This window comes from Monopterus albus, unplaced genomic scaffold, assembly GCF_001952655.1.
Source record: "Monopterus albus unplaced genomic scaffold, M_albus_1.0 scaffold96.1, whole genome shotgun sequence".
NCBI lineage: Eukaryota > Metazoa > Chordata > Actinopteri > Synbranchiformes > Synbranchidae > Monopterus > Monopterus albus.
This window is the reverse complement of record NW_018127976.1, coordinates 530,527-545,729: the sequence shown is the minus strand read 5'-3', so window position 1 is coordinate 545,729 and position 15,203 is coordinate 530,527. Positions and strand designations below refer to the sequence as shown.

The 15,203-nt window shown below is 40.2% G+C and overlaps 1 protein-coding gene across 1 annotated transcript in view; it reads right to left on the bottom strand.

Annotated features, from left to right (window-relative positions):
* Positions 1-15,203, bottom strand: part of myo15b (myosin XVB) — an 81,166-nt gene that overhangs the window by 10,838 nt on the left and 55,125 nt on the right. The window contains exons 27-36 of the mRNA XM_020608922.1: positions 12,955-13,050; positions 12,019-12,254; positions 10,981-11,150; positions 10,782-10,854; positions 10,484-10,666; positions 10,297-10,403; positions 5,580-5,647; positions 5,009-5,093; positions 950-1,015; positions 116-148 (exon numbers count right to left, since the gene is read on the bottom strand). Coding sequence (XP_020464578.1) covers positions 116-148; positions 950-1,015; positions 5,009-5,093; positions 5,580-5,647; positions 10,297-10,403; positions 10,484-10,666; positions 10,782-10,854; positions 10,981-11,150; positions 12,019-12,254; positions 12,955-13,050 — 1,117 coding nt within the window. The remainder of the gene's footprint in view (positions 1-115; positions 149-949; positions 1,016-5,008; positions 5,094-5,579; positions 5,648-10,296; positions 10,404-10,483; positions 10,667-10,781; positions 10,855-10,980; positions 11,151-12,018; positions 12,255-12,954; positions 13,051-15,203) is intronic.

The window sequence follows — 15,203 nt, the reverse complement described above, 5'->3', positions numbered from 1 at the left end:
AAACATTTAAAGGGAGCCATCTTGTTCCTGCCACTTGGTATGAAAAAGATTCAAGACATGACAGAATATCTCTGCAGTAGGACATACACAGTGTGATTCTTGGTTGCTCACTTACCCATAGGATAGCTTGGCATTGTCATAGGCATACCTGAAAAACACAAGGATCAGATTACAGAAACAGAAACATTTTAGACTTTAAGATGTGTTTGTTTCACATGTGCTTGTTACCAGCTTTTGTGCTTTTTGTCGCAAATGAACTTACCCATTATAATTGTTTTTATATCTGTATCATAATACACAACTAACATATGATGTTGTCTTTTTATTTAATTCACATGCTTAAAATGAAATCACTGTTACTAGTAGTAATAGTATAAAACAGCATCTGTGGTGTTCCCTATGAAAACAGACTGTTACAGTATAACTATTAACTGACACAGAAGCCAACTATTTAAACATCAGCATTCCCACTACAATATTTTTCAGCAGCACCCACAAGAGTGCAATGTTGGGTCTGTATTTATGTGCTTTAGTTGTTAAAGATAAGGTTATTCATGTTCACCTTATCCAGTGTGTTAATTTACAAGGAGCTGCTGACACTCGTAGGGCTCTGGAGGCCCAGACAGCTGTAGTAATTAATGTCAAGAACAAAATGCCTTAGCACAGAAACAGAACACAGCACAGCTGGCACATGAGCACACTGTGGTCCCTAGCAGGTACTGTACCCTGGCACAGTACTCTACAAGCCAGTGTGGTAATATCACAAATATAGTAGTGTCATAAATACCACTGGAACGTTCCTGTGGAGTAATAAGGCCCCAAATATGATGTTGCACTTCCTATTGATTGAACAGATTAGAGGCTGTAGCCTCGCAGTCCTAATCATCTTCTTCATCGTCATCAACCTTTATTTATTCAGGGAAAAAACATGTAGATTTCCAATCTCTACCTGGTTTTATTACTGGGGCTATCACTGCAGGTTTCCATTCTGCTGGCAGACACTCCTCCTCCCACACTGCATTAAACAAAGACACAATTTCCTCTAATCTAAAAACCATATCATCTTAATATTTTAAAAGCTCATAAGATAGCCCATCTCTCCCTAGAGTCGTATATGTGTCCCTCATGCTCAGGTGTAGCATCATTTTAGCACATCCTCTCAGGGTGTAAAACAAGTCTGGCTCATGGACGATACACCTGGAGACATAGTCAAGTGTTGAAATGTTTGGCAGTTGCTACTGAAAGTAGGTGCTTAGAGATAGACTCAGTGGAGGAGGAGAAGAAACAAGAGGGTGAAAAGGCAGGAAGGAATTTATTTTAAACAGTCATGATGCAGGCCAGCTAAAGGCAGGGAGAGATTGGCAAAGTGGATTTAGGGAATCAGGTCATAGTTCCTAAGAAGACAGTCAGCACTAATCTCACACCAGACCTTGTGTTGTGGTCATTAGCACAATGGACTATGTATTTTGTCCAGCTTACAGTTCCCTGGAAGGCCGCTATAGAGCCAGCTTATGAGAGGAAGAAACTGAAATACACAGAGTTAGCTATGGAGGCGGAGGAGTGTGGCTGGAAAGATGAAGTCTGCCCACTAGAGGTTGGTTGTAGGGGATTTATAGCCAAGCCAAGTCAGCTGTCTCTCTGCTAGGTGAGTTAGGTATATAAGCAGGAGCAGTATGGAGCAGGACAAAGGTGTGTGAATGGGGTAAAAATAGCTAAGTGCTTTATAAATGGCAACATATGTTAGGATTATGCCTGTTAAGATGAAGTAAACTAAAATAGGAGGACAGGCTTAGTAAAAGTGTTTGATACATGCAGCAGGCTTGAGGCCTACTTCCTGGCAAAGAGAAGGGGTGGTCCTAGGATGCTGGAACACACATTTGATTCTTCTTGGTGTTGTGGGCCCAACACAAGGAAACACCTGTTAGTGTGAGGGCACCAATCTGATGACCCTGTAGACTTGCCTTCACTCCTACACCCATACAGAACTTGTACTGGTGTTGGTGATAATATAGTTACAGACTCACTGGACTCGCTGTTGCTTATTGTGGGGCTCTAAAGATTCATGATGATGGGGGCAAAACAATGAATAAACATCATTTGAACATTGAAAAACAAGGTGCTAAAAGCAACCCTAAGCTCAATAATTCCCAATAACAAACATCTTACAGTTTGCTCTTTCATTCGACACTTCAGTTCAGTGGGTCAGATGATCTCCTCTGCTGCCCTTCCTGAATTTGACCCTTGTTTATTTTTGTGTCTCATTTCTGAGTGGGACATTTGGAGCAAAACAAACATTTTTATGCATTTACAGTAAATTATATTTTGTAGAAAAATTTGCATCACACAAAGAATAACCGATTCAGGCATCTTATCAGGACGCCTTCAGGGCACCTCCCTTTGGAGGTCTTCCAGGCATGTACAACTGGTAGGAGACCCTAGGGCAGACCCAGAACACATTGGGGAGATTATATATCTCATCTGGCCTGAGAACACCTCAGAATCCCACCAGAGGAGCTGGAACATGTCGCCAGGGAGAGGGACATCTGGACTACATTGCTGAACCTGCTGTCGGAGGTTTCTTCCCTTAAAGGGAGTTGTTCCTCTCCACTGTCACTTGCTCAAGGGGGACTTGTTCAGTTTTTCTCTATAACGCTGTAAGGTCTAGACCTTACTAAATTTCCCTCAGATCATGTTTGTTGTGAATTGATGCTATACAAATAAAACTGAATTGAACTGGAGTGAATGTAAATCATTAAGTGCAGAATATACAATGGCAAGAAAAAGTATGCGAACCTTTTGGAATTTCATGGTTTTCTGCATTAATTTGTCATAAAATGTGATCTGATCTTCATCTAAGTCAAGTGTACTGACAAATATTATGTGCCTACAAAAACAACACAAAAAATCAGATCTTTCATGTCATTATTAAACACACTGATTCAACATTCAATAGTGGAAAAAGTAAGCGAACCCCTGGAATTAATAACTGGTTGACCCCCCCTTGGCAGCAATAACCTCAAACAGGTGCTTCCTGTAGCTGTGGATCAGACCTGCACATCGTTCAGGAGGAATTTTAGCCCATTCTTCATGGCAGAACTGCTTTAGCTCCGTCATATTCTTTGGACGTCTCATGTGTATGGCTCTCTTCAAGTCATTCCATAGCATCTCTATTGGGTTGAGGTCTGGGCTCTGACTTGGCCACTCCAAAAGGCGGATTTTGTTTTTCTGAAGCCATTCTGTTGTGGACTTGCTCCAGTGTTTTGGGTCATTGTCCTGTTGCATCACCCAACTTCTACAGAGTGATTGCAAGCTGGCCAGGCCCTGATGCAGCAAAGCAGGTCCAAATCATGATGTTTCCTCCACCCTATTTTAATGTTGGGATGATGTTTTCATGATGATATGCAGTGCCCTTTTTACTCCAGATGTAGTGCTGCGTGTTCTTTTCAAATAGTTCAGTCTTAGTTTCATCAGTCCACAAAACATTTTGCCAGTATCGTTGTGGAGTGTCAATGTGCTCTTTCACAAACTTCAGGTGTGCAGCAATGTTCTTTTTATTAAGCAGCGGCTTCCTTTGCGGTGTCCTGCCATAGACACCCTGCTTGTTCAGTGTTTTACGTACCGTAGACTCATGAACATAGATGTTATCCAGTTCCAATGATGCCTTCAAATCTTTGGCTGTCACCTGAGGTTGTTTCTTTACCTCATTGATGAGTTTTCGTTATGCTCTTGGGGTCATTTTGACTGGGCGCGCACTTCTTGGTAAAGCAGCGACAGTCCCAAAGTGTCTCTATTTGTAGATTGTTTGCCTAACTGTAGACTGGTGAATTTCTAAAGTCTTTGAAATCACTTTGTAACCCTTTACAGCTTTATATACATCGACAATTCTTGATTGTAGATCCTCTGAAAGCGAGGCATGGCTCACGTAAGCATTTTCTTCTCTAAATGTTTGAGTGGTTTTTATCAGTCAAAGTAACTCCAGTCCACACCTCCAAACTCCAAATTTTCTTAACAAGACTCCAGGTATGTTAACACCTGTCTCCAATTAGCTTTTTGAGGTCATTAACTCAAGGGTTCACATACTGTACTTTTCCCACTAGCACTATGAGGTTTTTATGGTTGTTCTCAATAAAGACATGAAAGATCAGAATCTTTTCTGTGTTGTTACAGTATATTAGGCACATTATATTCATCAGTACTCTTGACTTAGATGAAGATCAGATCACATTTTATGACCAATTAATGCAGAAAACCATGAAATTCCAAAAGGTTCACATACTTTTTTCTTGCCCCTGTAGTTTTGTCTTCTCTAATTGTTCTATGTGGGATAATATTGTTACAAAATAAAATTTAAAGAAAACTTTCGGTGCTACAAACTTCCCATCATACAGTATGCTCAAAAATGAGACACACTGAGGACAAAATAAAATATATAGTAATTGATTTTATTTTTGAAACATAATGCAAGTGGCTTTTTTCAAATAAAAGAAGGTTCTTAAAAGGAATGAATGGACTGAAAAATAGTCGCTTCTGGGATTTGTAGACCAATTATCTGTTCCACCTTTTGTCTTGTACATGTTATGTTTTTGTTTTCATTGCTTGGAACTAGCTGGTTGGAATTGTTATGGCGCTTCTAAGATAGCACAAACAGCACATACAATATGTTTCATGATGGTGTTCTGTCATAGGATGGATGTTTGGCTTGATGGAAGGATGTATGGCCAGGGAATTGGATGATTTGATATGTGGTCGATTCCTTTCAAGATATGTGACACTTGATTGCAGTAATGTTTGCTCCAGCTCACCCTGCCCCTTTCTCTCTGAAGCAGTGTCAACAATTAAGCCAAGTTTAGACTTTGGATTAGGTCAACGAGGTGTCATAGAAGACTGCTAGGAGTTTCAGGTTGCAAAATAACTATTTTAAATGTTTTATAATGAGATTATAGAGTACACTAGGTGATTCTAATCCACATGGTGTCGACCATGTTATGTAGATGTTGCAGTTTCCTACCAGCTCCATACATCCCAGGCTGCATGGGTCCAATCCCTCCTCCTCCTCTCATCCTACGGTTTAGCATGGCTACTCTTTCCATGTCCTACACACACACAAACACACACAAATGAGTGGTTCATAACATAACGAGGAACACAGCAGCCTAAAAAAAAAGGAGTCCAGTTATTGCAAAGACAGCAGAAATCACAACACAGTGACTCTACACACTCTGTAATAAGATACAATCTGTGATACACAATCCATCAGGAACCAATGAATACTCATTATACACCGTACTACAGTATAAAACTTTAATGTTTCTTAAAATTGCTGCTTTGCAGTTCTATGCCTCTGTCAACCAGTCAGATTCACGGAAATGAGACAGACATGAGCTCAAAATGTAATCAGTTCATCCTTGAGTCCAACTGGACATTTGTGCCAAATTTGAACAAATTCCCACAAGGTATTCCTGACATACCCCGTTTACAATAATGGGATGGATGGACGGACGGACAACCTGAAAATATTATGGCTCCCCACAGGTGATAGCTGCAGCCAGAGGCATAATAAATCTGATGAAAACACTGACCGGGGGTCCTTGGTCCAGTACAGGATCAAACAAGTCATCAACATAGGCATCCATCTGACGGCCACGACCTGAAAACAGGTGGAGAAGAAGTTACAGGTTAGAACAATGTTTGTATGCATTGCCTGACAATGAACCCTGTGGACAAAGTGAGCCATGGACACCCCTGCTTTCATGACTACTACATCTACTATATGTACATTGTATCTATTCTCTCACCTTCAACCAAATAAATAAATAAATGAGATTTATTTAAAAATATGCAATGTGAACAATATAGAATAAGATATATAAATAATAGAAATAAAATCTACTTGTTGATATAGTATTGCAACATTCATCTTTGCATCAGATTCTGTTACAAAGATGAATGCTGATTAAGCTTTGACAAATCCACTGTGCCCAGGGCTGTCTAATAACAAACATAAAACTGGAAGCCAGTGACGACTGCAGAGCATTTAGCAGCAACAAGCTAAATATTTCCCATGAGTTACTAAAAGTTGGATTTAGAATTGTGGCGTAGCCTGAAGAAAAACCTCAAATAAATGCTAATATTGCTCTGTATCTGTTAGATGTGGAAACAGGCAAATGTTTGATAACATACTGTATCAGCTTTATAAGGTGACAGTATATCAACGTAGTATTGTGTTGACACAAGGCCTTGGCCTCAGAATCAAATAATAATGCAGGAATCAGTTAAAAGCTCCTGTCACTGTAGTTGCTACTGTAATCTTGTGGCCCATGTTACCAAGCAAATTTGCAGTTCATTGAATTACCACAAACCAAACACACAGTAAAACTCAGGATCTGGATCCCCAGGCAGCCACGTACTTGCGCTCCCTACACACTGCACCTCAGTCATACAAGCTTCTCAGAGCAAACCTTATTGGGGAAATAAACTGTACACTCTGTCCATAAGCTGTGTTGAATATTGTCAATATACTGTGTTCTGTTTAAGATATCACCCTCCCCAGGCACAGGTTTTAACAAACTTCAGTTTGGGGAAAACATTTTGTTTTGACCAACCTCTGAAGCAGAGAAATGACACTACTGTGGAAGTGCCAAAATCTGCAGTTCCTCAAATGGCCATTTGAGGCTGGCTCCAAAAGTCAATGGCCACAAACTCCCACTCACGCTGCACCTCTTTGCCCTTTTTTGGATTAGCCATATCAGGCAGAGTGAAGCGCTACCAATCTGGCAATGGCCAGACTTGATTTTCAAAACCTTCAGAAAACCAATGGGTGATGTCACAGTGGATTTGTCCACCTTTTATATACAGTCATTTGTTTTGACATGACCATTAAGGTCATCCAGTGTTAGCACAATCACAACACAATCAAGTAAAAGTAAATCCCTAGGAACTGGTGGGCTGAAGGCTGAAGGGGGCAGCCTGTTTCTCTCCCACTGGAGGTGGAAGTCCAAGGGCTCTATTTTCTTGTAAAAGAGCGCACTGATAAACTAGTGTCTAAACTCCAGGCGCAAGGTGAATATGGGCATGTTTAAAAGTGTTTTGCAGTTTCGGTGACTACAGATGCCGGACACTTTGGTGCGCAGCCAGTTGTTACCAAGTGCATTGTTGAGGAGAGACGGAATACATTATTAGAGGGAGGAATACATGGTGAGCAGGTGGAGTTGGGGCTGGCTTTAGTTATGACAAATCAAACCAGCTCATCTCATTTCCTTTAAAGAGCAGGGAGGAAACCTGACTGACTGATGTCAGGACATAGAAATACATGAGAGGATAGATTCTTTCATCTTCTCCTGCCAGTTATGTACTCCATTCCAGTGACAAAACAATTTATGTAGAAGTATTATGCCTAAATATTCACCCAGTAATCTGCTAATATCACTCTGACCCTATAACCAGCAGCAGTTATAGCATAATTGACTCACAGCTGCATCCAGTGTGTGAAATCCACAGAGATATTCCATATAACCTTATGAATGTTTCACCGTTTTTAAAATAATACAATAAAATTAAATTGTAATCATTGTGTTTGTGGTGAAACTGATTGTGGTCCACCAGAGCACACAGCCAGTGGATGTGTTGCCCACTTTATCTCCAGCTACAGCTGCTTTGAAAGCTGATCAAACCCCCTTAAAATGGAAAAATAGACAACGTACTGTATATCCTTGCGGTAGTAATGAAGGTATGTTTGGGTGAAACTTGTTCTTTTGAAGAAACTCTAAATTAACAGTGACAGCAGCCACAGTAAGGTCAGACTGACTGTACCTGCAGCACAACAGGATTATTTGGGATGTCTGCAGGGTGTTTGTTAATTATCTTGACTCGTGAGCTGCTTTCATGTGTTATTGTATGATTTTTTTAACGTGGATTTGGATTCCCAAACATGGACTGCAGATCACCTCGGGCTGCATCCTCTATGCAGGCTACAGACGGTGTGTCCTGACCCGCACAACACTGTTTGACCATAGTCATACCTACAGCCACATACTGTGGCCATTAAAATACATCATACATCCCGTGCTTCCCAGCCTATGGACTTGTCAGGAAAATTGCAAATACACCTGTGAATGCGATAAGAGGTGGTCTGAGCAGGTGTTATTATTATTGCTATTTCAGGTCAAAATGAGCACCAAAACTGCACTGCAATGGCAAACCAGCATACACATGGCCCCACATGCATTTTTCATGGCACAAAAATGCAAACACACCAATGAGCAAAAAAAAGCACCCCAGGAAAACTGCACAAGGACTGTGCTGGCAGGAAAATAGAGCCCCTACTGAACAGTTTTGGGGTTTGCACTGACATTATGTGACTGATTAAAGCTGTGACTAATGAAAAGTGATGGCACTGATGAAAACTGGACTGTGTGACACCAACCTATGGTGTTATATTTGTGCCTCATTCCTGAGCGTACAACAAGCCATTCTAAGCACAGGAAAATGCACACAGCTTATATTGTGAAGCATTACTATCACAAACAGAATAATTTAGCTTGAGCAAACAAAATCTGCTATGTGCAGAATAAATGTGGTTGCCATTCTTTGCCATTATCCATATAAGCAAACATTAATAATCTCTGAGGCTCAACTTTAGTCATTTGCCAACTCACAAATTGCAGTTCTTTGTGCATGCCACAGTGAACTGGGACTTATCTAAAGCACCTTTTCCACCTCCTGGTACCAGCTCAACTCAGCTCTACTCACCTTAATTGTTTTTCCATCAGTCAAATGTCAGGGATAGTACCTGGCACTATTTTTGGTATCACCTCCTTTGAGGTTCCAAGGAAGCCAAGGCGATACCAAATAGTGATGTTTAAACACTCCAGACCAGCAATTAGTAGGAGAATTTTGTCACTACCACACAGCCAACGATGAACCTGGATCTTTACATGTGATGATAGCAGTCACTCGTTCTTCATTCATTCATAATAGTAGCTGCTGCTCCTCTCTCATGAATTTTATAGAAGGTAAAATTTATGGTGACAGTTACTATAAAACTATATTATGTGAACCACCACATCATACATCTTATGTAGCCCTTAGGTCACTGAATGTGATAACATGAGCACAATAGCTACAGCTATGCCTGCTAAGTAGAGCTAACTAGCTGTCATGTTAGCTGGTCATCACATCTTTGAAAAGGCTGGAGTAAATTTGGAATAAGCATTACTTGGATAGATTGACCACATATTCGAAAACCAGATGGTTATGTTCTCTCCTGAAAAACCTGACATAAAATGGCATAATAACAGTCTTAGGATGAAAATTATAACAGCTTTGAGCCAGCCCTGCCACCTCCATGGGCCAGTGACTTCACGGACATTTCGGTGTCGCTGTGACAACCAGGTACACCAAGGGTGACCATCTGCAGTGGAAAATGAAGCACAAAGCACCTAGTACCAAAAGTGAGTAGAATTGAGTAGAGTCAAGTCAAGTTGAGCTAGTACCAAGCAATGGCAAAGGGTCACATGAAGGGTAATGCTTAAGAACAAAACCCCTGGAAAGTCTATCGTTACCCTTTTATTACTCAGAAGAGTGTTGGGTTTAGTGCTGTGGGGGATACTGGAAGCTACAATGATGGAGTTTTATTACTTTACAAATAGATAAAATTTGTGACTGACACATATATGCATGTATGCAAAGAGACTTTCTCTCTGATGACTTTTTAAAACTGAATCCTTGTTCTGTGTCAATACATGTACATACAAGGGTTTGAGAGACACTGGTCAGAAAAAACACTGATGTACTGTGGTGTTTGTTGTCAGTATGCAATTAAATTGAGATGGTTCATCATGCTGAGTGCTTCCTTCAGTTCTTCTGAGACCTAGCATCTCTCAAATATGGAAACAGAAAAAAAACTACTCACCCTCTATCACTCTCAACATCTCAACTGTGTGCACCCTCAGCTTTGCCTGTACACTCATCAACTCTGGCACAGTGTTACAGATGTACCATAAAACCAACCAAGTGCAGACTGGAGGAGATCAATTCTGACTCAGATCCCAGAAAAGAAAACAATAAAATCTGCTTGCCTCTGCATGGAGGCATGACAAATAGCTTATTTGTTGTTGTTGTATTTGGCCAAACAACATGAAAAAGTTGTCATTCTCAAAACAACTGTCAAGTTTACTTTTCTGATGAAGTTAGGCGTTTTAGCAGCGCGGATGGTCCATGCATACAAATGTCCACCCTAGTGGATTTGAAAGTTAAATCATGCATACTCACGTGGACCCCAATGCCATTAACACCTACCTTCCTGTGGATAATCTCTTCCCAATGGATTTCCCTGAAAAAGAGGCAGTCCAGGAGCTATTGAAGGTGCTGGTGGGATGAAGTTGTCCATACCTGTAGTTAGCATCCTGGAGAGAGACAGGGAAAGATGCGCATAAAGCTATCAAATCAAACAATTCTGGATTGACCCCACTTGTCACTGCTCTACCTGTCTCCCTGGTTGCTGAAAAGATAGTCTGAGCTTGTAGAGGAGGGCGTTCCTGGTGGTGGCAGCACTTCAGCTTCTGCACCAGCCAGCAGATCCATGACAAAGTCCGAGCCAGCCAGATCTAACCAGCCTTCATCGGTCAGAAGAGACACTGACCAGCCCTGCACCGCCTCTGACACTCCTCTGTGACACACCAGCAACACATGGAGCAGAAAAATCAAGGAGAGTGTACAATCAGACTTTAATAAGTATAGGGAGGTATAGTAAATACACTGTACGTTTAAACCTAGATGAGTACCTGAAATGGAGAAGCCATGAGGCTAGCTGTTCTCCAGTGGTCCATGACTCCACTTCAGTTGCCAGCTTGTCATCTGAAAAAAGCATCAGTAGATGTTATGCGACAATGACAACAGATACTTTGACACTGGAGCTGCCAGTAGCCAAATTAAAGCAGTTTCATGGCCAATTTTGTTTTTTGAGGAATTTGTCAGTCTCACCGTTGAAAGTGTGTACATCCAACAGCATGGCACCTTTCCTCTGGTTGGAGGTCCATTCCAGCTGGGTGGGAGGGTAGATGCGGGCAGTGGAAGCTGGAAGCTGCAGAGATGTCAGCAGCATGTGTTGGCACAGAGAGCGGTACTCCCCTGGACCATAGTCGGACACATACCTGGAAGAGGAATACTATTGACTGAGTGATGTGGCAAGTGTTTTCACACAGGGTTTAGTAACAAAATAATAAATCACACTATAGGCCTCTGGCAATACACACATTTATTTAACAATATTCTCACAAAAAAAACCTGCATTATGATAGTAAGACTTGCTATGGGGTGGATTATATTTAAAGCTATATTAAGCATTTTTGTAACCACTTAAACTCCACAGCATGATAAAAATCTAATTATGTCAGACAAATCATGGTCTTGTAAAATTAATAGCTGATGCATTACCGTACTAATACGTGTTTACAAATCAGACATGGAGCAGCATTAGCTTTCATTGGTGTCATATTTTTGGCATTAGGTTCTCTCTATAGGAAAGTGATTGTAACTTATATTGGCAATTTCAAATTCAAATTTTAACCATGGTAATTATCTGGGCAGTATACTAAGTAAAACTGATGCATTTATGTCTTGAAAATACAATAGTGCTTCGCACTCTGCTAAGAAAACATGCTCCCAACAAACAGTTGATTTACATCAGATTTTCTGAATGCGTCTACTAGTCGGACTGGATCGAGAAAGAACCATGATCCCAGTACAAACAATCCGTTTGAGACCTGATTGAGAACACACCCAGTAAAGGATATTGGTGCAGTTATTTTGGTTTGCATCTAAGTGCAATTGCTGTGGTCAAACCTGCTCAAACACACTGCACTAAGAGAGATATTCAATGAGATTCAATGGGACTAGACAAAGCAGGCCTGAAAGACCCTTAAAAACCTCATATTCATACAGTGATACAATTTAGTAAGATAGTGTACCCTCCTCTAACTCCTCTTGGCAATAGAAGGCTAATCAAAGTTTAACACTTACTTGAGCAGGGGTTTGCCCAGTGATGCTGAAGGGGTAAAGGCACTGAGACAGCAAGCCAGCAGCAGCCAGGCCCTCAGGCTGGCTGGATCCTCCTGCAGGGCCCATGTGTGGTACACTAACTGGGCTAGTATCTCGTCCCTTAGAGCTGGCCGGCTCTGTCCCTTCTCCACTATGTAGTTACCTACCATCTGCTCTTGCCAGCTACTAAGGTCCAACTCACCTGTAAACCGCAAAATCTGAGGAGAAAATAATTGAAAATTTTAAATTAGATGAATATGAATACTTTCGATGTAGAGTGTGTGTGTGTGTGGATGTGTTGTAAGCACTGGAGGTATTTTTGCAAAAGCTGAATCAGCTTTTTGTGCAATTTACAAGTAAAGAGAAGTAGACAGATTGTTACTATTTCTACTTGTCTGAGCTTAACGGGAACTTGTGCACCACTGGAAGCCTATAGGCTCTTCATTCATTTAAAGCAGCTCTTTCCCAAAAATACTCCACTACATTTACAATCATTAATTTGTTGTTTCATCTCAGGCAGTGCGTTTTCACAGGAGTAAAGCTCAAGGAAGTTAACTGTTATCTATGATTAAGTATTAATGCATGATGGCTGAAAGTCTGTGGGGAGTGAACATGGTGTATTTGGAGAAGAATTGTGTCACTTGTTTGTTTTTGATAAATATGTATCCAAGCTCACTAGTCAGTGAGCTTCAGTTCTCAAAATTATAAATAGTGGAACTATTATTATTACCTCTGCCAAGGAGGTTATGTTTTTGGTTCCCTGTGTGCTTGTTGGTTAGCAAGATTATGGACAGACGGATGGATAGTGGATCAGCATACTTGGTCCAGGGACCAAGTATGCTGATCCAGGGACCAACCCTAGAAGAGATTAAATTTTGGTTGAATCTCATTTAACACAGTCTAATCACTCCTTTATACCAGTTTATAAATCTCCAGGGCAGTTCTGACATCTTCAGGCTCCAGAGGTGTGAGGGGTCTTTGAAGAGGGCATCCCTGAGGCTGGCACCATGTATCCTAAGGAGGACACAACATGAGGTTATTTATAGATCCAGAGTATTTAAAGGGAAAACCCTTTGTACTGGACCAGACTGTGTGTCATCAAAAGGAGCGGCAAAAATCACTGTAAGTAGTTTGAGGGTAATTAGGTTGTAAATGCTCTGCAGTTTGTCAAATATCTCTCACACCTGTGGAAGATTAGCAGAGCCCTTACAACTGTTAGAACCGTTTGTATGGTTAGGGAACATTTTTGATAATTTTGCATTAGTGTAGTGAATTCTAAACAGAATGTTTAGCCTAGGGTTAGGGTTACACTGTGCATGATACAGCTGTGTCAAACACATATGGAGGTTGAGGATATTGAACTTTATCATGTGTTCCCATTTATTGTCAGTGAGCATAAAGTCTTTCTCCCACATGTTTTTGACATGAGTCAGAGGGCTTGGGTCGGCTGGAGTGAGTGAGCTGTATATGACATAAGCTGTACACTTTTAATGTGAATTGAGCTCCAAGAGGTCATCAAGTGGAGCCTTATATTACAGGTGATTTATGGTGTATATAACCTTTGCAGCCCATAGACTGAAAGTTGGATCAGTCAATGAAGGGACAAGGAAGGACCCTAAGGAAAAACAAAAGGTTTTCTGAATTGGGTGTCCATATTCTGAGGGACTAAACAAATAACATTTCTACTAATACTTGTAGCTAAGGTAGCTTGGCAGAGAAAGTGAATGTAGAGAAAAATGTGAAAAGCTAATGTTCCACACAAATTTAAAAAATGAGATATATTTTTATCCTTGTTAGGTGTCAAATCTAAAATTTTTCCTAATGTTACAGACTCAATAATATTTGGGCCTGTAACAAAAAGTTGGAGAGAGTTATGGACTCCATTTTTTGGGGAGTTGTAACACAATTTTTCCATGCTTTGCAATCTTGGAGGAAAGAAATCAAGCTCTGTGAATATTTTATCCCTTTAGAGGATGGAAATGCACTGAAAGAGGTATAAAATATTGACAAAACCACCTTTGGATCATCTCTGAGGTCACATTTCTGGAGAAGTGAGAAAAAGGTTGGGGCATATATGTCACCAACAGTTTTTCTCAGTCACTTTCATGCATTCCTGGATCAGAAATGAAGTTCTCCCAACTATTCATTCATCCTCCACATCCAATTTCTCATACTTTTTAACAAATTGTGAATTCTTAGGCACATTCATCCAAATGATTATGTCCAGGTGTCTGTTGTTTTCTACATTATCAGTTGCTTATATCATGTTGATCAAAATATAATATATGGTTTCTGCTGAATAGTCTGACTTCCCAAAACAGCTAGTTCATTGCAAATGTCATTAAATGCAAAATGGGTGAACTAGTTGTCTTTAGTATCTGTCAGGTATATTTCTATACAGCTCTGTTAGACCTTTTTTGCAAATGTGTCTGAACTGTTGAACTGCTCTCAGGATAATCTTGACTTTCACTAATGGAGAAGAATGTGTATAGTGTTAGTTCAACCAATGATCAACCAGTTCTCTATGGTAAAATAGCTCAGAGGTGCATCTCATGAAGCTTCAATTGGTAAGCATATATAGACAGAGAACAACACTGTTAAAAGTAGAGAAATGCATTTCCTGTCGAAAATACGTGTGGATGCTGATGTGCTGAAGGATCGCCCTGAAAATGCCTTAAATCAATTGCTGAAACAGCTGAAGGATGAGAAGAAATGGCTGAAGTTCTTTGTTGAAGTAGTTGAAGGTTGAGAAAAAATGGCTGAAGTTCTTTGTTGAAATAGCTGAAGGATGACATGCAATGTTGAACAACTGAACATTTAGATACCAGAACAGTATTTGTAGATGAAAGTATGCAGGAGTTATTAAGTGCCAAAAAAATGTTGAAAAAAAGCTGAATTTCTTAAAAAGTATAAAGGCTATTAAAAAATAAATACAAACAGGAATGTCCTTAAAACGCTGAACATTTAAGTACCACAATGGTGTTTGTAGCTGAAAGTATATTGAAGTTATTAAGATGTGAAAATTTTGCCCATTCATTTGAAAATTTTTCATTCATTTGAATGGGGCAAAATTTGATGAAAAATGATGAATATTGCATAAAGTATAAATAAGAAAGTATAAATAAGTATATGTAAGTATAAATGTTACAAACAAGAAAAATACAAGC